The 27,377-nt window shown below is 42.0% G+C and overlaps 1 protein-coding gene across 1 annotated transcript in view; it reads right to left on the minus strand.

Annotated features, from left to right (window-relative positions):
• Positions 1–27,377, minus strand: part of COL4A1 (collagen type IV alpha 1 chain) — a 147,543-nt gene that overhangs the window by 91,053 nt on the left and 29,113 nt on the right. The window contains exon 3 of the mRNA XM_069970761.1: positions 2,311–2,367. Within this exon, the coding sequence (XP_069826862.1) occupies positions 2,311–2,367 (57 nt within the window). The remainder of the gene's footprint in view (positions 1–2,310; positions 2,368–27,377) is intronic.

Raw genomic sequence — 27,377 nt, forward strand, 5'->3', positions numbered from 1 at the left:
ATGCTGTGATGTCATGCCACTATCTTCTTACACTGCTTTCCCATGTTAACAAGCAACTGGGTCATCTCAGTTGTACAACTGAAAAAAAATTATTGATGACAATGAGATAACAGGCCCTCTAGTGGTAACAAAGGTAACTTTTCAATACAGTCATTAGAATGCTAAACATTCTCAAAACTCATGTCATACTTAAAGGAGAACTTGGGCCAAAATTAATTTTTAATGTTATTACATAAGCAAAGTTAGACAAAATCCTAGTATACACCAATTATGGGAAATGCCCATATAGTGCTATTTCCCAAAATTTTGTAGATAAGATTGGCTTTATTTTCTAAAAAAAAAAAAAAAAAAAGTGACATTACAACCCCCATATACCTAATATGTCCAGCAGGGGCGCAGTATAGTATAGAAATTGAATGACATTACATGTAAAAATAAGAGGTAGCAGGGGATGGCAGCATATCAAAGACATTTATGGCTGGAGAGGTGCTAGAGGGACATGGAGGACATTTGGTGATGCTACTGGGCAGGAAGGGGTTAATGCAGCAGGAGCAGGTAAAGAGGAGCCCCTGTATGCCGACACCTGCAGGAGGTGGATCGGTATCGTCAGAGAGCGGCAGCCCTGCAAGCTTGTGCAATCGCATAACAGAGGAGCTTGGAGGTCCAGGAGCTGCTGCAGGAGGCGCCGCTAGCATGGTGTGTACAGGGAATTAGCACTATATATGCATTTCCCATAATTAGTGTATATTAAGATTTTGTCCAACTTTGTATATGTCATAACATACTAAGGGTAGCTTCACACGTACCGTATCGCTGCGTTTTTGACGCTGCGTTTTTTATCGAGTTTTTATCGCTGCGTTTTTGGTGCGATTTTTACATGCAAGTTTTGATTTTCACATGAAAATCATGTGAAAATCAAAATGCGCATGTAAAAAACGCACCAAAAACGCACCATAAACGCAGCAAAAACGCAGCGATACAGTACGTGTGAAGGCACCCTAAAAATGTATTTTGCCTTTAAGTAGTATCTTAAATATACATGTGTAAAAGTCTTCTTCACAAAAAGGAAATATATCACTCAATTTCCTGGATTGCCTTATAATAGAAGAAAATTTGATTAACCAGGGCTGAGTTCACATCACATTTAGGCCATGTTCACATGGTGTAAGACACCAGCCGTTCTGTGACCCGGCTGGGTCACAGAACGGCCGGAGTCAGAGAAGATCATCCCAGCTGGTACGGTACTGCAGTACCGGCCAGATGATCTTCACTTTTGCTGAATTCGGACACATCCAAATTCCCCGCTGCTCACAATGGAGCGTGCGAGCGGAGCCACAAGCTCCATTGTGTGAACTGACAGTTTTTTTGCGGGGCCACTAGCGAGCGTGGCCGGAGTGTATACTATGTGTATACACTCCAGCCGGGATTCCCTCTAGCTGCAACACAATGTAAGTGAAGTATCAATCACGGCCATATTGTAAATCGGTGATTAATACTTTACTTACGTTGTGTGAACATGGCCTGAGAATGCATGTCATCAGTGTATCATGGGATCCTGGAAAAAAGGTATTGCCATATACATGCACAGTGTAACTGCACTAGGTGACTGCAGGTGAAATTAAATGGTGACTACATTCAGTGCATTTACCAAATGAACAGTTCACTTCTATTTTGCAGGACTCACAGTAGTCCATGGTTAAAGCTCCTGGAAATAAAAGTAAATGTTTAACAAATGGACTCAAGGTCATCCCAGGTATTACCACTAGTAGTATATGCTGGCATACTTTTTAGATAGTATCCCAACATATATCAGTAACGTCCAGCCTGAATGTGGTGTGAACACAGCTATTTTTTTTATATCGGTAAGTATATACATTGTAAGGGTGGTGGTTGTAAGTGACTAAAGTCTAATGAGAAAACCTGAGACCTGAGTGACTGATGCATTTTAATGCCTAACGGAAATAGATAATGGCATAAGGCAAGTTTTGGAGAACCTATATGGCCTCTCCTTTAAGTATGGCTTAACACAGTATCTGCAGATTTTGCATATTTTTACACATAGGGATAGAGGCATAGAATGGTAAATTAGACAGGTGATGGAAAGCAGAGGTATCAGTATGTTATAAAATGTACACACAATAGGATGTACTCACATAAGGCAAAAGACAACAATATTACAATAATCAATGTATATTTCTATTTACAACAAGGACTCCCTAAACATACAGATAACTCTGTTTTCTAATAATTGTCTAATGGACATCATCTGTTTACCTAGGATTTCATCAAAACAACATTCAGCACACTTACCTTTTGTCCTTTTACTCCGCTACAGTCACATTTGCTTGTTCCACACCCATTACATGCCTGGAGAGAAAACAAGAATATCTGTGTTACTCATGTAAAGATGATTGTTTGCTGATAAAAATTACACCTGTACATAGGCTTGTAAAACAGCATGAACTTAAAGTGGTGTTCCCATCTGGGGCATTTATGGCATATATGTCCCACTTGCACCTATCTCTAGAACAAAGTCCTCCTGGCCGCGACCTGCCTGCATGTGGAGGCCAGAGGTGGCCAGGAAGCTGAATGAGTGTTTTGCATAAATTCCATTGGCTTTAATAGGATTTGGAAACTTATGATGATACACTGTTTATGCAGCTACCATTAAATTCAGTGTAAACCATGGAAAAAAGCCCACTAAGCTGTTTCCATTTCTTCAACCACCAAAAACCTCTGCAATATACTGAATATTAAAGTTCAAACAGAGAAGAACGTAGTAGCACTCACCCTTTCTTCAGCTTAGCGACTTTATTTCATTCACCAGTTGCGGGGAGGAAAAGGATTCAGGTGTGTGCGCGTCCTGGGACGCGCACACACCTGAATCCTTTTCCTCCCCGCAACTGGTGAATGAAATAAAGTCGCTAAGCTGAAGAAAGGGTGAGTGCTACTACGTTCTTCTCTGTTTGAACTTTGGTACATCTTGCCTCTGTAGTCTGCACCCCCACCCAGCAGCCACATTCACTCTCATTGTCTGGCTCAAGACCGATCCACAGACCCATACCACAAGTGCATATCTGGAGCGGTGCAGGTCCCTACATCTCACCACCCACAATACTGAATATTAAACCTTTATTTTAAGTGGTATCACCTGGTGCCAGCATGGAGATCCTGGTGGCGTGGCCCATTTTTCAAATCGTCTCTTAGTTTCCACCATCTGCCCCAGTATCTTCATATGCAAATGGAGTTGCTTTATGCCCTGGAGGTCCAGTACACTGATATCCTTTCCCCTCATTGATGCAGTCAGACTTGATTATGAAGGAGGCCCGTCACCGAGAGGAGGGGATAGCAGTATACTGGGCCCTGAGCGCTGGGCCCACCTCCAGTGCATAGAGCAACCCCATTTGCTTATGAAGAAACCAACACTGATGGTGGAAACCAGATGGTGGTTTAAAAAATGGACCACACCATCTCTGTGCCAGGGTCGACCAGGTCATATAAAAAAAAATTCTACATCCTTAGTGGTACATTAAGTACATTAAATCAGATCAAACCAAAAATAACAGAAATAGAGAAAATAAAATATTAAATCTCCAACAAATGATTCCAAGTGATTGGGAGTACAGGAATAGCAGATGTACCCAGACCTGCTGCCCCCATAGTCTTGTAGAAGATTTATATCCGCACACCTCTAAGGGAAGTAGGTGCTCTGTGGTATTGCAGCACCATACCTCATCTGACTCTTGGCCAGCACAGGAGTAAAAGAGCAATGCAGGACCTACTGTATGCACATAGTTTCATTAGCAAGTATTATTTTATTTCAAAACCCAACTAAGGTTATGCTTTATTAGGAAAAATAACATCCGTCATTTGATAAAGATGACAGTAAATAATGTTTATGATAATTATTGACGGCCCCCATTGTAAAATATAGGTTTCCTATAATCTACTAAGGCAGTTTTTACAAACATCTACTTAATACCCCTTTCAGATATCTGATTCTAATTCACTTGGTGCTTTGATGTGGCGTGTATTACAATGCCTCTAACCTGCCAGCATCTCTACCAAATAAGGAGCCATGGAACTACTGCTGGCCTTATCTCTGGAATTTCTAGCAACCTCTTCACGACAAACTTATCTGAAATAGCCTGGATGCCATCCTAGCTTAATGTCTAGATTCTCCAGAATGGATTCCCTGGCACGGAGCTTTTAGTATATTCACAAATATATCCTATTTTATTTCTATGCCTTTATGACACAGGCAGGCACTACAACACAGTTCATTCTCTATCTATACTGCAAAACAGTAACTAGAACTTTATTTAACAAAGCTTTAGGGACAGGACAGGGAGTTTTTTTTACAATATATGCCATTTTTAATTATGTATGACAATGACATGGAATGGCGATGGATGGGCTACAATTCATGGGTGTCCATAGGCAGCCCTCCACCTGTTGCAAAACTATAATTCCTATCATGCCTGGACAGCCAAAGCCAAAGCTTTTGCAACTGGTGGAGAGTTTAACATCCCAAGGCTACATGGTGGCTTAAGTGTACTCAATATCTTAATTCATACTATACATTTTCTCATTAGCCTATATTATCTTCCAGATTACTGTCTGTATTTGTAACTGAGAAGTTGTAAGCACATGTATAACTCTGTGATATCATCTTCACTTCAGTAATCACTAGCAGGGGCAATTCGAGGTTTTCTGCTTCCTGCGGTAAAACCTAAAATTGCATAAGCCATGTGTACAGACAACCTGCAGCTTATAATTACAGTATAAGTACATACGCAATCCAGCTCCACTATAAATCCCCCTGATCAAACACTGCCTTCCATCCTTGGTAAGGAAAGAGACAAAAGAAGTTTTACAGTTTTCAATCCCACAATCATGTCACCAATTCTTCAATCTTTATTGCTTCCCCAGGAATAAAAGCACCTGACACATACAAGATTCAACGCATTGTGACTACTCACGATGATCTTATTCATGGTCATACTACCATTACACCCTGTGCTCCATATAAAGGGGTAGTGATCACTTGTAGTGTAGTGATGTCTGAAGCATATAACAATACCAGCAAAGTGTTTGCAGTCCTCACTTCCTTGCATTCTACGTCTGTGTCCATTATTTGCCAGCCATGGGGTCAATGAAGTCAGTGGTGTGTAGCAGACAGTATAATTTATGGCCACTCCATAAAATCCGCTGCCTTTCAGAGACTGCACAAATCTGCCTGAGCAATAAACTTATTTCGCCTCATGGCAGAAACGTCCCTGATCACTAGCAACACATGCTGTCAGTGAATTCAGGTACTCTTAGGCTACATTCACACGTTCTGTAAATTTATCTGTAATTTCAATTACGCAATTACAGACAAATTTAGGGCCCATTGATTTCTCTTGTGCTGTTTGTAATTCGTGTTTTACGGATCTGCAAAAATTACTGACAAGCTCTAGAACGGACCATAATTGAGGCACATATTGTCCCATAGAAGTCTATTGGACTGTCCATAATTTTTGCAGATCCATAAATTTTATGAATTAAATGTCTGCTTTATGAATTAAACATCCATAACGTCCACAAGTCCTTGTTTGCTGATCCGCAAAAATATGGATTATGGCTGCCACACTGATGCATGTGGGTTACGGATGCCATACGAATAATTTTTTTGCGGATTGCAGACAAAGATTGTGGATGATTGCAGACATCATATACAGTCCTGAAAAACTACTGAGGGTGTGAATGTAGCCTTATAAGGGATATACATGTAACCATACAAACTGAAGAAAATCTAAGTCTGCACTTTGCATTCTCAAAGTATATATATACAGTTTATGTGATGAGAGTCCATAAATCTATAAACATTACTAAAGACAAATGTGTACTAAAGACGCCTTCCAAAAAAGACCTGCTAGAAAAAAGTATAGCTAGAACAGCAATAAAACAAACAAATCAGTGGGGTGGAATGAGATGAGAGGTCATTGCTGTTAATAATTGTATGTGAAGGTCAGCAAATGGCATTTTACTTTCTAAAGTAACCCATTCATTGTTAGAAGTATATGGTCCTTTTTTATTTAAAGCTGAAGGATTTGTTATTTCTATTGCACAAAAGTAGTGACACAGTGGACACCCTTATATAATATTTGTACTACAAATTCGTTAAAGCATACATATCAATTTCTTTACCATGGACCAAGTGCACTGCAAAAATAAGGCTTTTCTAAAAGATTTGCTGACCGCCTTGTATCTGCTCTCTCTCAACCCTGCATGAACTGTCCTTCAAGGTTTCTCTCCCCTTGTCAACTCTCTGAGCTAGTGTGTTAAGCCCCCATTACACAGGTCAATCAGCTGGAAGAGCAGGGTACCCAGTTTCCAGCTGAAGTTGACAGCCGGCGTCAGTGAATGGGACCCAGGAGTGGTGCAACGGACAGACGAGGGCAGGTTCTTGGGACTTCCTCTTTAACAAGTAGCCTGCCCTAAATACTGTCACCTATCCTACGTCAAGTATTGCTTTCCCATATCAAGTCTCCTAGAGCAAAATTTCCTTCAGTTTACCTGCTAGCAAATATGAACTATTAGAAGGGGAGGTGTTCAACAGAAGAGCTTCTTTGCACCTGACAAAGGTTATATTCGTCTTTTCAGCTCAGTTTAAAATGACGTCTGATATTTTGAGTGTAAAATAAAGGATGTCATTTACTGTAGGTGTCTGGTCTCCCCGGCTGTTGGCACATTCTTATAGTTTGGAATTACTAATTGGCCTTTGGGTGTGGCTTAATTGAAAAATCCATTGAATTTAATATAGTAATAGTAAAAACGGAGAAAGAACAGTGACAAAAAACTGTGTGTTCACAAAAAAAAACGTCTGCTGCAAAACATACACTGCAAAAGACATCCGAAAATAATGAACATGAACATTATTTTGACGTCAGTGGCAATAACAACCGTTATTCAATACATTGAGGGGGATTCATGAAGACCGACGTACGAGTACGCTGGTCTTATATTAGGCCCTGCCCCCTTTTTCCCAACAGGATTCACTAAGAGACGCACACCTCTCATTGAATCCAGCTAGTGGGGCGCCTGAAATTGCGCACGGTGTACGAAATCTACACCTGCTTCCAAGCAGGTGTAGATTTGGATCATGATTTACGCTTGTGAGCACGAAGCCACGCCTCCTCCCCACCTCGTCACAAACACACACACACACACACACACCCCGAGCTCCCCCAGCGCGCCCATCGGGTGAGCGAGCGTACGGGAGGCGTACGCCAGGAAGAAGGGGCGAATCTGCACCTTTTTCCTGACGTGTGCCTCGGGCGGACGCTTCGTTAATGTCCCCCATTGTATGCATCTGACGTCCATCTTTCCATTGACTTCAATGCATTGCCATTGCAGTCAGTTAAATCGCATTAAGAACGGACGTTATTTTAAATTGCAAAAGCGTCCGCCTTTGCTCTATTTTTGATGTTGTGTGAACATAGCCAAAGACTGTATTGCGTTGAACTGTATCTTAAGAAGTGTTTAGTACAGTTGCCTTTATCTAAAGGAACTGTGTGGTTGATGTCCTTTGTCAACAGACTACACGATGAGGATAACTGAATTTTGGTAAAAGTGTTTGTGGACACTAGGGTGATGCATTTAGGTGATACAGTTATCAGTCAGTGGATGTCTACGAGTTTTGCTCCCAACTATCAAGTGCTGTAACCTATTTAGTAATATACTATGTTCAACCAGTGTGCAATTTTTACAGCAATGGAGTAGGCTGATTGCCTAGTAGACACCTGTAAGTGTTTTTCTATGTATTGTCTGCATACACCTGCTAGCCCTGCTAGATTTACATTTCCCAGAGACAGGAACATTGACAGTATTTTGTTTTAGTATTATTTAGTGTTCATGCTAACACTGTCATTTACCTAGTTATTTATTAAAGGCTAAGTTGTATGAAGGCCAGTGATAATTCTCTACAGAGTACATTGTGGATTGTGGTAGTGCCTTCTCAATACATATTGGATGTTTTTATTTTTAATGTTTGTATGTAGCAGGTGGTGCACTTAAAGGGGTTATCCAGCGTTGGAAAAACATAGCCACTTTCTTCCAGAGACAGCACAACCCTTGTCTCCAGGTTAGGTGTAGTTTTGCAACTCAGTTCCATTAACCCTTTGAGGACCAGGCCCAAAATGACCCAGTGGACCGCGCAAATTTTGATCTTAGTTTTTTCGTTTTTCCCTCCTCCCCTTCTAAGAGCTCTAGCACTTTCAGTTTTCTATCTACAAGCCATGTAAGGTCTTGTTTTTTACAGGAATAGTTGTACTGTGTAATGGCGTCTTTCATTCCAATTCCAAAATTATTATTTATGAAGATATAAATAGGTGAAATCGTAAAAAAGAAAGCAATATGGTAACGTTTGGGGGGTTCCTGTGTCTACGTAATGCACTATATGGTAAAAGCGACATGATACCATTATTCTATAGGTCAGTCCGAACACAACCATATGCAGGTTTACACAGATTTTCTAATGTTATATTTTTTTTTTAAATGAAATCCTTTTTTTTGGCAATTTTATTTTTTCACCTACGGGCTGTATGGGGTGTCATTTTTTCCGCCATGATCTCTAGTTTTTATTAATACCATATTTGTGAAGATCGGACGTTTTGATCACTTTTTATTAATTTTTTTTATATATAATGTAACATTAAATCGGTAATCCGCGCATTTTTTTTCCTCTTTTCGTGTACGCCGATTACCGTTCGCAATGACGCTTGTTATATTTTAATAGATTGGACAATTACGCACGCTACGGTATATTATATGTTTATTTGTTTATTTATTTTTATATGTTTTATTTATATAATGGGAAAGGGGGTTATTTCAACTTTTATTGGGGGAGGGGTTTTGGGGTAGTGTAATAGTGTTTTTAACTTTTTTTTTTTTTACACATTTGAAGTCCCTTTGGGGGACTTTTACATCCAGTACTTTGATTTCTACACTGATGAATGCTATGCCATAGGCATAGCATTGATCAGTGTTATCGGCGATCTGCTCATTGAGCCTGCCTGTGCAGGCTTAGTGCAGCAGATCGCCGATCGGACTGCACGGAGGCAGGTGAGAGACCTTCGGCGGTCCGTTTTACCGATCGGGACCCCCGCAGTCACACTGCGGGGGTCCCGATTGGTAAGTGACAGGGGACTCCCCCTGTCACTTACACTTAAACGCCGTTCTATGGAAAAACTGACATGTTATGTATGTTCCTCAAGTCCATACGATTAAAAAAATATGTAACTTGCATAACTTTTATATTATTTGGTACCTTGATTGCGTATATGTGTGTTTTTTATTACAACTTTTCTGGATTTGATATGATTAAAAATGCGCAATTTTGTACTTTGGCGGGTTTTTGCGGTTATGCCCTTTACTGTGTGAGATCAGGAATGTGATAATTTAATAGTTTGGGTGATTACGCACACAGCGATACCAAACATGTTTATTTATTTATTTTTATTTATAAAATGGGAAAAGGGGGGTGATTAAGACTTTTATTAGGGGAGGTTTTTTTTTTATTAATAGAAATACTTACACAGTAATAAGAAGTCCCCCTGAGATAGAGATCAGTGTAGTATGTATTACTGACACATTATTTAGAACTAAATGCACAACTAAAATATGTTTTTAATCCTATAGTCTATTACGTTTATTTAATATTAACATTAGGTATTATGACATTATGATATAGAGATTATGATATAATTCCAGCTAAAAACATATACATCTCAACACACACTTGAAATTATGATTTGTTTAATGACTTTATTCCTTGAAAATGTCAGTCAAATCATAGTGTATACATTTCCATCTTATAAATCGTCATAAACAATACCAGCCAGACCATATTAGGCCAGGCTAACAAAGGCTTTACCCTGTACAGTATATGAACAAAAAGTATAAAGCTTCTTTCGCTCAAAGCAATTAACCCTTTAAGAATGTAAATATTAGACCAATTCTAGTTATTCCTGTCCAGCAGCACTTTTTTTCCCAAGTTGTCTTAAAAATAAAAATGAACTTACGCTCACAATCAAGAAAGTCCCTGATTTTCCCAGAAAATGCCTGCACAGCCAACTAGTACCTTTAAACCCATACACATCTATTGTAAAAAAGATAACCAAAAGGCATAGAGAGGACCTAAGCACTATTTAAGGGCCCAAACTGGGCCTAAATACTACAAGGGGGCACAAAGTGGGCAATGTTACTGTGTGGCACTGTACAGATGGGGAGTTTGTATAGAGGTGAGGATGGTGCTGAAGCGATAAGCCTAAAATGTTAGTCTGGGAGATTCTACTGACATTGGCAGGAGAAGTGTTTATGATGGCTCGGGCCAGATGGAGAAGAAAAAGAAAAGTAAACGGCTCCAATCATAGAAGATGCCCCCCATGAGTCACTGGCTGTAACTCCACTGTAATTACTTTTATGGTGTGCAGAGAAGCTGCCACAAGAGGTTAGGCTCAGGCAGAATCAATGGGGAGCTAACTGCAGGATCCTGTAGACCCGCGTTTCCCAACCGGGGTGCCGCGGCGCACTGGTGTGCCGGGAGAACCCGCCAGGGGTGCCGCAGGATCCCGGTGGGAAATGTGCGCTGTCTCTTTAAGCATCCCAAGAAGCTGCGGCCGCGCAGCTTCTCGGGATGCACAGATCACTTTCATGTTCCGCCCGCACTATGAGCGGGCGGAACATTAAAGTAAGCAGAATATAGGAGCAGAAAGTGTCAGCATTCTGCTCCTATATTCACTCCCATAGGCATTATTAGTTCATGGGGGGCACCTCGGCGGCATTATTAGTTCATGGGGGGCACCTCGGGGGCATTATTAGTATATGGGGGCACCTCTGGGGGCATTACTGTTATATGGGGGCACCTCTGGGGGCATTATTAGTTCATGGGGGCACCTCTGGGGGCATTATTAGTTCATGGGGGCACCTCAGGGACATTATTAGTATATGGGGGCACCTCTGGGGGCATTATTAGTTCATGGGGGCACCTCTGGGTGCATTATTAGTTCATGGGGCACCTCTGGGGGCATTATTAGTATATGGGGGCACCTCTGGGGGCATTATTAGTATATGGGGGCACCTCTGGGGGCATTATTAGTTCACGGGGGCACCTCTGGGGGCATTATTAGTTCATGGGGGCACCTCTGGGGGCATTATTAGTATATGGGGGCACCTCTGGGGGCATTATTAGTATATGGGGGCACCTCTGGGGGCATTATTAGTATATGGGGGCACCTCTGGGGGCATTATTAGTTCATGGGGCACCTCTGGGGGCATTATTAGTTCATGGGGGCACATCTGGGGCATTATTAGTATATGGGGGCACCTCTGGGGGCATTAGCTCATGGGGGCACCTCTGGGGGCATTATTAGTATATGGGGGCACCTCTGGGGGCATTATTAGCTCATGGGGGAACCATTAGCTCATGGGGGCACCTCTGGGGGCATTATAAGTATATGGGGGCACCTCTGGGGGCATTATTAGTTCATGGGGGGCACCTCTGGGGGCATTATTAGTTCATGGGGGCACCTCTGGGGGCATTATTAGTTCATGGGGGACCCTCTGGGGGCATTATTAGTATATAGGGGGCACCTCTGGGGGCATTATTAGTTCTTGGGAGCACCTCTGGGGGCATTATTAGTTCATCACAGCAGGGGATCCTACATACAGGGGGCATCCCACATTCCTACTCGCTTTACCGCACATAACACCAAACAGTGCAGTTACTTTGGGAGCCTACAGGAGGGAGAAAGGAAAGGAAGTTGCTAGAAATGTGCGGAGCCTAAATTGTTTGTCTTGCAGGTTCTGAAGGGATGAAAAGTAGCTAGAAGAAATCATCATGGTGGATGGAGAGGAAAAGGGAAAGTGACTCCTCAGATCAAAGAAGACGTCACCTGTGAGTCCCTGTAAGACGATTTTCTTATTTTGTAGAACATTATTTAGTAGGGGTGCCCCGAGCTAATTTTTTTTCCAAGGGGTGCCCCAAGGTGGAAAAGGTTGGGAAGCACTGCTGTAGACTTGTAACTGTACAGGCCAGGAGCTGTAATGCAAATTTTGCCCTGGCCTAGCTATAATTAGGAAAAACAACCTATACAATAAAAATAAAGAGCTAAAAATTATATATTTTTAACCCTTGATGGTGAACAGCACTCTACAGCACTCCTGTCAGTGCAGCCTCTTACTTAATGACTTTACTTCTATGACCTCTAACCTTTGTGGCACCTCTGCCCCTGGCAGTGCTTTCCCACAGTCCTCCATGTACTGCTAAGCATTGGAGCTGAATTTTAACAGATCAAGCATAAGCCATCAACCTTAAAGAGGCAATGGAGGCCTCTGAGTTCTCCTGATTTATACGCCCTGTCATATCACTTTCACCCCAGCAATATCAGCAGTTTGCCATGGTATGTACTTACATTAAAATGTACAAATCACAAGAAATTCTTAGAAAAAGAGGGACATACATGGAAGCTCCTATTGCTAACAAGTCTAAAAAAGAAAAACAAAAGAATAAGACATAACAAATAAAACAGAATTAAATGAGGAGGAAGGAACTTCCACCTGCATCCTGCTGAGGAATATGAAATTTCCTCTTATAAGAATAGGAGAGCAAAATTACTAAAACTTCCCAACATAAATAATAGCCTACAGGTCTTTCTTTCATAAGATAGTTCTATGTCATGCCATAAAATATACTGTTGATGTGCTGTAATGTAAAATGTGTTTAATGGGGCACTTGAGACATCATTTAAAGGGATACTCCGCTTTTTTCAGAACTTGCATAAAAATGGAGATTACTACCATTCCTCCTATTCTTGAGCTTTTTTCTTAGGAATATTATCAAAGGTTTTTTTTTTCTAGTCCCATACATTGAGTCACATTATAAGGACTTGTAATAGGTATTATGCATGACATAAGCTTGCACAATATATACCTCTAGCAGCAAGAATATATGTTGCATTGTTTTGGATGCAACCCTCGCTACATCTAGATAAGGTGATTGAGCGAATAGCATAATGTTGTCTGAAAAGTTTGCTGCTGTCAGGGGAGATACGGTGGCAGTGTTTGAAAAAACTGTGTGTGAACAACTAAAAAATAACGCCCGGTGTTTGCAATAGACGCCCAAAAATAATTGACAGGTATATTATTTTGACATCCGTGCAGACAACGTCCGTCATTTTATACACTGTGTTCATTGGACGTCCGTCATTCCATTGACTTCAATGCAATTACATTGCAGCAATAACTGACATCTTTTTAAATAGAAAAGGTGGCCGCCCCGATTTCAGCGGCGGGTCACTCATCACGGCGCCCCGGTCCCTGGTTCCCGGCCGCTTCCGGTTGTCTGACACAGCCTGACATCCTACAGCCGCTCAGCCACTCAGTAAAGGAGGCGGGATCCGTTAGAAGTCCGCTCGAATCCCGCCTCCTTTACTGAGTGGCTGAGCGGCCCTGAGACGTAGCGTCTCGGGTGGCGTCAGACACCAGGAAGCTGCCGGGAACCAGGGACCAGAGCGCCACGATGAGTGACCCGCCGCTGGAACCGGGGAGGTGAGTGGACGTCTTTTATTTCAGCCACCTCCTCCCCATTCCCCCCCAGAAAGTGCCCCCATGCTGGAGCACCCCTTTAAATAAGTTTTATTGGACCATAAATGACACGGGTCCTTTTTTTGAAATCTATTGCTATTTATTTTTGCCATCAACAGAGGTTTTAGACAAGTTGCAGTTGTTTTCACTCATACCATTTTTGGGTACACAGAACTTGAGTAACTTAAATTCATATTCTTACTTTTTCACAGCATTCATCACAAGTTATCACAATTCAGTGTCATAACTGAACTCAGGGCCGGCTCCAGGTATTTGAAGGCCCTAGGGCGACAAAGCCTCAGTGGGCCCCTCATCCATCCATCCACTGTGCACTTAATTATCCCATCATCCACACACTATGCACAATCACTTGGGACACTACTAACATACACAAACAAATACTCATTACTGAAACAGATGGACAGACACACACACTTACTGACACGCACACACATTACTAACACAAACACTTACTGACCCACATTACTGACACAGACACGGACGCAGACATTTCTGACACACACACACATTACTAACTGACTGAAACACACAGACACTAAGTGACACACATACACACAGCAGTTACAGCTCTCTGTTGGGCTGATCTCCACACTGTAAGGTTGAGGACCCGCGGGTCATGTGATCAGGTCCTTCAACCCCCTTCTCTCTCTCTCTCTCTCTCTCTCTCTCTCTCTCTCTCTGTGGAGGACGCTCACAGGCCCCTCTCACTCTCTGTGCCCGACACTTGTCCAGGTAAGCCAGGTGCTAACGCCGGCCCTGACTAAACTTATAACTAAACTTTTTCCATAATAAATGGGGGGCAGTCCAACCATGCCAATATCTGAGGGGTTGACTAGAATTAGAGTAATCCTCAATGTTTGACTATAAGTATATTACTTGCTCCTTCTGACACTTATAATGTGTACTTACTGAGGGATTATAAATGTATCTTAAACTGATTAAAAAAAATCTGTCTCTTATTAAAAAAAAACTGCCTCCAGCTTTAATTCATTACATAACACTTACATTGGAGGCTGCTTGCATCTGTGTAGAGATAAATAAATGTGTTTTTCTGACCTAAAAGAAGACCACCGGGGCAGAGAATACAAGTGTATTCACCACAATAACAGTTACATGTTCTATTAATTAAGAGTTTCTTCCTGTAGCACATAGGCTTTGTTCACACGATTTTAAACGACCATTATTTGATACTCAAAACTACAGGCAAAATAATGGTCTTTGTTTAACATACTACAGCCACTGGAACATTATTCTAGTTTAGGTTCAACATGGCCGCTTTTTTCACACCCTTTTGGGTGTGGCTATTTTAAAGTTCCATTTAATATTACTTAAACTTCGGTGAAAGGACAGTGAAAAAAAATCTGTGTGAACAACGTGAAACAACACCCACTGTTTGCTTTATAATGGCCATGGATTAAAGGACAACTCCGGACAAAACTATTTTTTAATGTTATTACTTACGGAAAGTTAGACAAATTTCTAATGTACATTAATTATGGGAAATGCACATATAGGGCTATTTTCCTTAATTTAGTAGATCAGGGAGACTTCAGATTCTCTAAAATTCTGTGACGCCACAAACCGGGGGTGTAAGTACAATGGAGTGTCCAGCAGGGGGCGCACTATATATAGAAGTCAATGAGTACCATTGACTTCTATATATAGTGCGCCCCTGCTGGACACTCCATTGGAATTACAATGTGTATGTGAATGTAATATACAGTATGTTTTTGATTGAATACATTTATGAAATAATTTGTCCTTGCTCCCCAAAGTATTCCATAAATGTCAGTACATTTGAAGGGCACCGAGTAGGGAGGAAGAGAGGTGCATCTACCTCCCCCCTCCCTCCCTGCTCGGTGCTGCTGCCATACATACACACTGTACTACAATGGCCGATCTCCATAGTAAGCCCGCCGAACTGCCGCTCCCTGCCGCCGCCCTCCCGGCCGCCGGCGCTCTGGACTACTACTCCCATCAACTGCTCATAGCATGAGCAGGTGATGGGAGGTAGTAGCTTAGTTATCGCTATTACATGGCTGATGCTGCTGATGCCGCGCAGGGGGGAGACGCTCATAACAGTGTAGCCATCATGCCCCTCCGCTCCCCCCTCCTCCTCCTACTTCTTCTTGGATCCGGACAAACTTCAACCCTATCCCATGGCTGACTCCCCGCCCGCCCGATCACACATACCGGCTCTCGGTGCTTCCTGGTGTCCCCGGCCGGCACGTGTGGGAGAGGGGAAGCACCGGGAGCTTCTATATATAGTCCCCCTGCTGGACACTCGATTGTAATTACACCCCTGGTCCGTGACGTCACAGAATTTCAGAGAATCTGAAGTCTCCCTGATCTACTAAATTAAGGCAAATAGCCCTATATGTGCATTTCCCATAATTAATGTACATTAGAAATTTGTCTAACTTTCCATAAGTAATAACATATTAAAAAATAGTTTTGGCCGGACTTCTCCTTTAACAACAGGAACATTAACTCGACGTCCACTGCGAAAAGCTTATTTTATACACTGAGTGAACTAATGGCCATTGGTTTCACAGACTTCAATGTAAATCATTAAAGACTGAAAACAATAGCCGGTATTTTAAATTAAAATGGAGGCTGTTATTGATCTTGATCTCACTGGAGGTGAGCTGCAATCCCAGACACAGCCAAAAATTTAGGTGTGGCAATGTTTCTGGAAGAAAGCAGACATGTATTTCAAATCCTGTACAGCCATCTGTTTAAAGGGTATTCTCATCTCATACAGTGATGGCATATTGCTCAGCTAGTAAGCTGAGAGCACAACTGGGCAGGGAAAGACACCATGGGTTTATTTAGTGCTTTACAATTTAATTAATATAAAACAAATTTATCATATTTTTTTTAGTGCATTAAAACACTTTGGGAGGCATTTATTAAGTCCGGCGTTTTTTACGCCGGACTTAAAAATGCCCCCGCAGCTCCGGCGGTACGGGGATTTATGTAGAGGCGGACTGCCTGTACATAAATCCCGTGCGCGCCGGTGCGCACCGCCGAAAACCTACGCCAGCTGAGGACTGGAGTAGGTTTTCGGCGTACATTTGGGCGGAACGGATGATAAATCGCGCGGACTCTGAGTCCGCGCCCTCCGTTCCGCCCACTTCCCGCCTACTTTCCGCCCCCTTTCCGCCCCCTGGCGTACTCGGCGGAAAGTGCCGATTTGCGATTATTTTATTCGCAAATCGGCCATTTGCGTATAAAATAATACGCAAATCGGCACTTTCCGCCAAAAATCATCCGTCCGCCGGATGATACATGTGGCCCTATGTCCAAATAAGCCAATTCATGTGGTGGCATTGTTAGTGCTGTCCAGGGTACTAAGAAAAAAAGGTATTAAAGCGTAACTGTCATGTTTTTTTTTATTGCAGAAATCAGTAGTATAAGCGATTTTAAGAAACTCTGTAATAGGTTTCATCAGCCAAAAAAAGCCTCCTTCTGTACTCAAGAAGCAATTTCCCAGCCTCCCCCCTGACTTCTTATCTGTGCATTATCAGGCAAATACGTCTTCATTAGAGAGAAGCCAGTGAAGACAGGTTCTGCTCTCTCCATTGTAAGCCTATGAAGGGGGGAGGGGCTGAGGGAGATGAGGGAGCAGGAAGAGGTGACATGAAGGTCAGCTGTTTGTAGACTCTCTGGGCACCTAAAACGCTAAATTCAGGTGTCAGAAAGGTCAGTGCTTATCTATGAACTTACTGAGAGAAGATTGCAGGGTGTTGTGCTTTGCAGAAATCCTCCGTGCTCAGTCACTCCTAACAGCCCCTCCCCTCTCCATAGCCACATAATGGAGATAGAAATCCTACTTCATTTGATGTGAGGGGGGAGGCTGGGAGATTGCTTTTTCAGTACAGAAGGAAACTCTTTTAGTACATAAAACCTATTACAGAGTTTCTTAAAATCGCTTGTACTGTTGATATTTAATGTTTTCAGAAAAATGACCCTGAAATGACAGTTACGCTTTAAAGCACAACTTAAAAAAAAACATGTTTGTTTACATTCATTGTTATTTATTTTATTAACCCCTTAAGGACCAGGCTAATTTTGGTTTTTGCGTTTTTGTTTTTTCCTCCTTGTGCTTAAAAGGCCATAGCACTTGCATTTTTACACCTACAGACTCACATGAGCCCTTATTTTTTGCGTCACTAATTTTACTTTGTAATGACAGGCTGAATTTTTCCATAACTAAAAAAAAACTTAATTTTTTTTCTTTTGGGGGGGGGGGGGGGCTTTGTTTTTACACTGTGTGTCCTATGGAAAAACTGCCATGTTACATATGTTCCTCAAGTCATAACGATTACAACGATATGTAACATGTATAACTTTTATTTTATTTGATGGCTATTGTTAACAAATATATGTTCCTTAAAATCGCTCTATTTCCATGCTTATAACGCTTTTATTCTTTGGTCTATGGGGCTGTTTGAGGTGTCATTTTTTGCGCCATGATGTGTTCTTTCTATCGGTACCTTGATTGCGCATATACAAATGCGCAATTTTGCACTTTGCACGCTGTTTACCGTGCGAGATCAGGAATGGGACAAATTAATAGATTGGGCAATTACGCACGCGGCGATACCAAACATGTTTGTTTATTTATTTATATTTATAAAATGGGAAAAGGGGGGTGATTCAAACTTTTATTAGGGGAGGGGGTTATTTAATAATAAAAACACTTTATTTAATTTTTACTAACAGTAATTAGAAGCCCCCTGGGGACTTCTATACACACAGCACTGATCTCCCATTGAGATCAATGCTGTGTATATAATAGAGCAATGATTCATCAGATCATTGCTCTATTATAATGGTCTGCTGCAGACCATCTAAATATATTACCGAGCCAGGATCAGCGTCATTCCGACGCTGAGCCCGGGCGGCTCAGTACAACAGATCTACCCTCCGCGATTGCATTGCGGGGGGGAGATCCCCCACTAGATACCAGGGACAGGGGGCACAGATACTCTTCAAATGCAGCTGTCAGCTTTGACAGCTGCATTTGAATAGTTAAAGGGGTGCTCCAACATGGGGGCACTTTCTGTCTGACGCCGCCCGAGATGCTACGTCTCAGGGCCGCTCAGCCACTTAGTGAAGGAGGCGGGATCCGAGCGGACTTCTAACGGATCCCGCCTCCTTCACTGAGTGGCTGAGCGGCCCTGAGACGTAGCATCTTGGGCAGTGTCAGACACCAGGAAGTGGCCGGGAACCGGGACCGGAGCGCCGCGATGAGTGACCCGCCGATGAAACCGGGGAGGTGAGTGGACGTCTTTTATTTCAGCCACCTCCTCCCCAGTCCCCCCCAGAAAGTGCCCCCACACTGGATAACCCCTTTACTTAGCCGGCCGCGGCGATCGCCCGCAGCAGGTAATACCTGCGGTCCCTAGCTGCACATAGCAACTGGGGACCGTGGGCTGCAGAGAGGGCTCATGCCGGGAGCCCTCTCTGTTTACCCTTAGCGGCTGCATGACGTGTATAACCGTCATGCGTCGTTAAGGGGTTAAGTAATCTGTAAAGATTTACAATGGTATTCATACATGCAGGCTGTTAAAGGGGTAGTTCACCAAAAATGTTTTTCTTTTAAGTCAACTGGTGCTAGTAAGTGCCAGAGATTTGTAATTTACTTCTAATTAAAAAAAAATCAAGTCTTCTAGTACTTATTAGCTGCTGTATGTCCTGAAGGAAATAGTATTCTTTCCAAAGCAGGATAAGTTTGCTATGGGGTTTTTCTCCTCTTCTGGACATTTCCTGTCATGGACAGAGGTAACAGCAGAGAGCACTGTGTAAGGGTGGGTTCAGACTGAGGAATTCTTGCGGAAAATGTCCGCAGAATTCCGTCAGCTGTCCGGCCGCACATCTGGGCGCCTTTCCGCCGGCCCCATAGACACCATTCTATGAGCCGGACATATTCCACTATACGCTGAAAGAAGTGTCATGTCACTTCTTTCAGCGGATCGCGGAATACGCCGGCCCATAGAATGGTGTCTATGGAGCTGGCGGAAAAGCACGTGCCCGTGCGGGCGGACATCTGACAGAATTCCGCAGACATTTTCCGCGAGAATTCCTCAGTCTGAACCCACCCTCAGACTGGAAAGAATACACCACTTCCTGCAGGACATACAGCAGCGGATTTAAAAGAAAAAAATTGGGGGATGAACTACCCCCAACAAAAACACATGGAGGGACATTTATCAGGACTGGCGTACAAGACTGGCGTAATTAAAGCCCTGCCTCCTTTTCCCTGGCCGGATTTACTAAGAGGTGCATGCCTCTTAGTACAGCCAGCTAGCTCTCCATCCAGCGCAAGCATTGCGCTAAAATTTATACCTGCTCTGAGGCGGTTGTAGATTTTTTCCTGGTTTATGCCTGTTTCCAGGCATAAACTTTTGTAAATCAAGCAAGCAAGGGATACAGCAGGGGTGAATCTGCCCTTTTTCATGGTGTACACCAGGGGCACACAATGGTAAATCCCTCCTACGGTCTCTACATTAAGTTCACCACTATATTGCCACATGCTTATCCCATTCCACCAAATGAAAACACATCAGTATTTTGGTACAATAACTATGGGTAAGGGAGGTAAAAAAGGGGACGTACAGCACAAAACTGCATGCCATGATGTGCAGTTTGTCTAGCTTCGCCCTGGAGGCATCTTGCTGTATTGTGTTTTTATATAATGTATTTATGATATGGGATTTTTGCTTTGCTGTATGTTCTGTCTCGGGCACATGCACAGAGATGGCAAGAGAATGCACTTAGCAGGTGCTTTTGGCACATTATAAAGATTGGTTAAGGGCTGAACAACCAGACTCCTACCTATCACAATTTTTAAGATGTCAAATATTTTTTAAAGTGATAGTGCCCATTATTGGGAACTTTTGTCATCCAGAAAGTTCAGATCACATAGGGCCTCAGTCATATGAACTGCTGCATTTGGTCAAAGGTGTGAGTGCTGCAAGCTTGCTCTCTTCCAAAAACAGTGCCACACCAGTGTGTGATTTTACAACTCGGCTCCATATACTTTAGTTGCAATACCACACACAAACTGAGGACAAAAGTTGCACTGTTTCTGGAAAAAAACAGCTGTTTTTTTATCCTGGATAACCCCTTTCATGTGACTTTGCATTATGCAATCACTCATTTATCAAAGCCTTTGCTACCGCAGCACAGACAAATACAGACGGCTGCCAGACCCATGGACATCAACTAATCAGCTTTCAGTTAGCAAAAGGCTTGTACTGCATGGAACATAAAAAGTAGCAGTATATTGGCACAGCATGAGCTCACACTGTGTAATGTTGTCTGTATGTGAGCAGTTACAAGATGTAGTTTGCAGCAGGAAGAAAAAGTACAGACAAAAGACTTGGCTTTCAGGTTGATTGTACAAATAGATGTAACATCAAGCCTGCTTTCATTGAGTGTTCTGTAAGATGTCTCTGTCTGGCAGCCACCTGTAAGGATGAGCCTTCATCTTCTATTACTGCCCACAAGAGGTTTGCACAGATCCTCTTGAAGCATCTTCAAACATCTTAACAGGATATTTTTGTATGACATTTCATGGCAGGTTGTTGGAAAAGTGATATAAGTTATACAGGTAAAGCTTTAATATTTGAAGCTGTTTTAATATTTGATGCCAGTTTTGGTTTGGATGTGAATTCCCTACTTCACTTTAACAATGGACATAATTTAATGCATTTGGCTGACCTAATATTTGGCTATTACTGTCTTCAAAATACAAAAATTGTTTCACTATGGGAATATTTGGCAGGCGTTTCAGGACATGACTACTTCTTGTTTACAATGAGTAATATACAAACCTAGTAAACAAGCACAGGCACAAGTATTTTGTTTGGTGTACTGTTCCCTCTCCAAGTGGTAGCTGGCACAAGGTCATGAAAACTACCATAACAATTCTGTATGCTACTTCTTATGATGGATATAAATATAGCACTGTATACACCTATCCATCACAGCTTTACACATATGTGTAAAAAAAAATGTTTCTTTTCAAAACTGTGCATTCACACACGGCTGATTTGAAAGCATGAAAGCAGTAAAGGAAGCCCATATACATGTACATTATGCTACAGGGTGTTAAGTTAAAAATGAGAATCCTACTATTTTAAATCCAGCTAGATCTTAACAAAACAATGCTGTCTTGATAAAATGAGTCTTTATTATAACCTGGTGTGGCTGGAGTTACCGCTGTAAAAGGGGCCATTTTCTAGGTAAATTAGATCTTCCCATCATAGCAGGTTACAGGATCTAAAACGGAGCATTGCGACTGAGTGACTAGGGGCACTGAGAAGAGAATGTTTCTCCCCAACCACGACTTTCCTCAGATCTACGGTACTCAACTCCTCTCTTTGATAGATTTTCAAGTCATGCCGTCTCCACTGTCTGCCCCCTACCACACCCAGTAAATTGCACCAGTATGCCACGAAGGTTAACGCGTTCCTACCTAAGGTATGCGTTGAACCACCCTGTAGGCTGTGCTTATGGCATTAAATGGTTCATGATTGTTATTTTATTGTTAATGGTTTAAGTTAGTTACAGTAAATGACAGCTCTTTAACATACCTTTCCAGCAGGGGGGTATCTACCACTGTAGCAGCCATAGCAGCTGCTATGGGGCCCGCCGCACCAGGGGGCCTAGTGGCCCACTCCTGCAATACACTGGGACCCCTGTGCTGTCATTTGCAGTACCCGGTTGCAGTTATAAAGTTATGATTATGCATGACGACTTAGTGGTCAGTCAGGAAGGGGAGGCCCAATTCAAAGTTTGCTATGGCGCCCAGTCATTTCTAGTTATACCCCTGCTTTCCAGACTGAATTTGCAACCGCTATGAAAGGCGGGTCAATATTAGCCTCCGTATTTTTGAAATTTATCTATACAATGTTAGGCTATATATGGACCTAGTGCAAAGGATCGGACCTTCTCTATCCTTTATTGGACACTTGATCATTTGCCTACATTTCATGTACGCCTTTTTACTGTTTACTAATTTCTTATGTATCCTGACGGTCTTGTACTGATTTTGAAAAATCTGAATAAAATATCGTTCCTCTATATCTGCATTGTACCACTGCTGACCAGAACCAATGCAGGAAACCGTATCACATACATGACTGATACTGTACCTGTAGCTCTACCTGAGAGAAGGGAATTCTGATCAGAGGACTTTTTAGCTCATTGTGGCACTTAGGGGATTTAACTACAAAACTAGCATTTGGCTTTGGCTCTCCAGATGGGAATTGTAATTTTGCAACAGCTGGACGGCCGTGAGTTTGGCACCCCTGGTACTGAACACAGGTGGTGCAGATTAGGCAACCAGTACAACTCAGTAGATAGGCAATGCATATGTCACTAATTGTAAGTTATTTATCCTATACTCATGGAATTACTCCATTTTATTTTATAATGCTTTATTTGTATAGTGCACACAGATTCGCAGCACTTCACCTATCTGTATGTTTTTGGGTGTGGGAGGAAAACGAAGTACCAGGAGGAAACCCACGCAAACAGGGAGAGAACATAAAAACTTTTTGCAGATGTTGTCCTTTTGCAGATATTACATCTTACTGAATCTTCAGATAATTTAATTTAGGATAATTTAAGTGGTCTAAGGGTGTTTTCTTCCTCAGAATATATCTCAAAGTTAGAGCTTTTTTAGACTTTGTTCACTTTTGCATGTTGGTCAGTTTCTGGTATTTATGAATGAATGAATGAATAGCAGAGTCTGCATTGCTATTATTGGCATAGCTGCGATGACTCCATTATAAACAGAAATCATGACACTAGTGTGAACAGAGCATACAGAATATGCTGCAACTTCTCCTGTTAAACATTAGTGGGTGGTATCAGTGGCAGCTAATGAATATGCTGCGCACATCTCTGGCAGTTCTGGCACCACTGTCCAAACACTGTATGCCTCAAAATGTCCTTATAAGCTACTATACCAATCAGCATAAGCAGCAGACCATTGAAACAGAGGACAGCATAACTAATCAAATAGGCTCCTTTTAATCTGCCCATGTAAAAGGACCCCATTTGCCTTTTCACTTGTGTACCACTAATGCAGAATCTGACGCAAACACAATCCAGCTTCTACTACTGATACTGTCTGCAGAGGCCTAGACTGTGTACCCTAGAAAGGTACAAGAACACAAATTACAGTTATCTGTTGGTTGTAAAGAAAATTGCAGTTATAAATCTGTTTTTTCCTTTCAGATGTTAGAAACTATATTTTGTGGATTAAATTTCAGCCAGGACATCTGTAAAGATTCCTCAAAGAATTAAAAAGTTCACAGTGTACTCCAACTTGGCAGTATACAGCTCACCGCCAGATGTGTTCCCTGCATGATTCCGCTTCAACAACAAATAAAGAGCATATCGAAGATGTTTTCAAATGTATAGCACTATCACTATATCTGAATAATGTATGTATGGAAGTATGTATGCATCCTATTTAATGAAATGATTCTTCATAATAATGTTGTACAGCACTCCTTTTTTTGTCTGTGGGAACTTATTATTATACCTTTATGCATTTAAGGGGACATTTACAAAGCCTTGGTCCTGGACATACACCAGGCAGAAGGCGCAGATTTGTCCTTTCTCCCTGACGCACGTCTACAGTATCCCCTGCTTGCCCAACGTGCAGGCAGGGGAAGAAACGCGGCAAGGCAGAGAGCAGTTGTAGATTTGTTGCGCAGAGCCAGTGCCAGGTGCAGGCACGGTTGGGTTTACCCATGCCTCTTATAAAATTTGTCCGGGAAAAAGGGGGCAAGGCATTATTTAAGACTGGTGTACTTGTATACAGGTCTTCATAAGTGTCCCCCTTAGTTTTTACTTTTATGTGTTCTGTGTGGTTTGTTCAAAAAAGGTTAATGTATGTTTTATTCTGGCATCGCACCTTCTTTTATAGTAAAGGCGGCAACACACCTTTAATAAGTGATGGCTGAATGAACGTTCGTCCGTCAGTTATCTCTACCACCCACCGTTTATCCTCCCGATACACAGGAACGTCGCTGTATTCTCTATGTTGAGGGGTAAGCTGCAGCTAGAAGACCCTGACTGCAGCTAATAATCCCCTAAACATAGGAGTCAGGCAGTCATTTCCCATCACGTCCGACCCCTATCATCACTGACATAATCTGTCGGTGATCATTTGGAAGAGCCCCATACATCTTAGATTGATACAATGTATTTGGGAATATTTTTCATTCTAGATGATAATTTTAGGAATAAACAATGTATTGAATCCAATTGGGGTTTTCTCTTTTATTAAGAGAATTTGTGAATCGCGCTTCCCTTCAGCACCCTCAATCCGCACACACAAGTTAGAATGTTCCCATTTTATTTAACACAAAGTAGCCTTTATATCGCAGACTTAAAGACGCTGCATCTATTCTTACAAAATAGCCAAGGGTGAATTTTTCACATAAAGGTCAACAGGCAATTCAGCTAATAAAGACAGATTTCCAAGTTTCTGAATGAAGAGCTTTATGATCACATTTAGAAAAGGCCTATGTACAATTACTCTCTCTATGCAAAGGAAAATGTCTTACACATAGTACATTAATAATGCTTACACATAACAACCCTAAAATATGGAATTTATAACAATGGAATATGTGTGCAATGAAACGCAAGGGTAACATCTCCAAATAGTATCTTTCTTCCTTTTTATTTTTAATGGCATTGGATCACAGTGGATATAAAAAGTTTTTTTCTTCACACTGTTAAAAAAAAAAAAACACATTCAGTGTCATATCATAAATAACACTGATGAAGCTCCTGCTCTGGTAATATCCAAGTAGTGGTCTATTATAGCTTCACTTCTGGTTGGTTTTGCCACTCTAAAAAGATACTAGTACTTTGTAGTGAGACCACATCATTCAGTGAGCCAAGCACTGCACACAGCATTTATAAGTTTTAAAGAAAGAACCAGCTGCCACCTGGAATATTTTGAGGTAGGACAATTATATGTGGCATTGCAATTGCTGATACAGATTTACTACAGGCTACATGTAGACATGCATAGCTCCAAAATATCACTCCAAGAACAAAAGGATTAGGCTTCAAAAGTCCAGCATGCCCAACCCTTCTCTCCTCCTACATACAGTACAGACCAAAAGTTTGGACACATCTTCACATTCAAAGAGTTTTCTGTATTTTCGTGACTGAAAATTGTAGATTGCAGCGGCATGCTATTCCATCCGTTCTGCGTTTAGTTGGACCATCATTTATTTTTCAACAGGACAATGACCCCAAACACACCTCCAGGCTGTGTAAGGGCTATTTGACCAAGAAGGAGAGTGATGGGGTGCTACGCCAGATGACCTGGCCTCCACAGTCACCAGACCTGAACCCAATCAAGATGGTTTGGGGTGAGCTGGGCCGCAGAGTAAGGGCAAAAGGGCCAACAAGTGCTAAGTGTCTCTGGGAAATCCTTCAAGACTGTTGGAAGACCATTTGAGGTGACTACCTCTTGAAGCTCATCAAGAGGATGCCAAGAGTGTGCAAAGCAGTAATCAAAGCAAAAGGTGACTACTTTGAAGAATATTGTTCCACATGTGTTCATTCATAGTTTTGATGCCTTCAGTGGGAATCTACAATTTCCATAGTCATGAAAATGCAGAAAACTCTTTGAATAAAAAGGTGTGTCCAAACGTTTGCTCTGTACTGTATGTTGGTAAAGAGTTGTTAAACTGACTTTAGTATATGGTATATAGGCCCCCTTAAGCATTAATGGAATATCATTGGCATACAGTACATGCTAATTGGTGTGAGTTCCACCTCTTGAAATCTCACTTTCACTGGTCATTTGCCAGCAAGCCAGCCAGCCACTGCACTCTTTAATATACCTTATTAAAGAGGTGGCAACAATTTTATGTGAGTTACAGGAAAGCTTAATTTAAAGTGGTATTCAGTTTAACCAAAAATCTAACTACAGTGAGCTAGATACTGTATGTAAAATAACAAACTTTAGTATAATCACCTCTCCCAGTTTCCCAGTCTCAGTGCTTCAGTCTGCCCCAGTCATCTCTGGTCTTCCCGATGCCTGTGTTTACTTCTCCTAGTGACACCTACTCAGTTGGTCCCTGTTGTAAATGTCCTAACCCACTGCAGCCTCAGTTATTGGCTGCTGTGGGCTCACAAAGTCATGTGGACAGCGTGCCTCCAGGGTAAACAAAGTTACCGGTGTAAACACAGGTACCAGAGTAAACCAAAGGGCCAGTGATGGACTAGAAAAGGTGAGTATACTCGAGTTTATTATTTTTCACAGGAAGAATACTGTAGTGAAGATTTTAGTTAAACTGTAGAGTTGAGCAAACTTCTAGCAAGCAACTTTTAATCAAATGCTGCATGCTCGGGTTCAGACAAACTTAACCATGATTTAAGATCGCTCAACTCTATTGAACTGGAATAGATAGTGTGAGAAAGTGACAGGGATCGTGGTTGGAAATCGCTATATCTCCCCGAGGTACCTGTCATATGTGAATACTAGGTTCCAAAAAGTCCATACCTCATCCAGGGAAAGCTGGGTGAGATATGGAGGAATCCAGGAAAGTTAAAACCCATAGCAAACTACTTGCTATGGGACTGTCTTTAGTTGCTGTAAAAGGGCCTAGATTTTTATGGAATGACAGGCAGGTTGGTAGTGGGGCCTGTTATTCCCTTTCTGGCCAGTCCAG

The sequence above is a fragment of the Dendropsophus ebraccatus genome, chromosome 5 (genome assembly GCF_027789765.1).
Source record: "Dendropsophus ebraccatus isolate aDenEbr1 chromosome 5, aDenEbr1.pat, whole genome shotgun sequence".
In the NCBI taxonomy this organism is placed as follows: domain Eukaryota; kingdom Metazoa; phylum Chordata; class Amphibia; order Anura; family Hylidae; genus Dendropsophus; species Dendropsophus ebraccatus.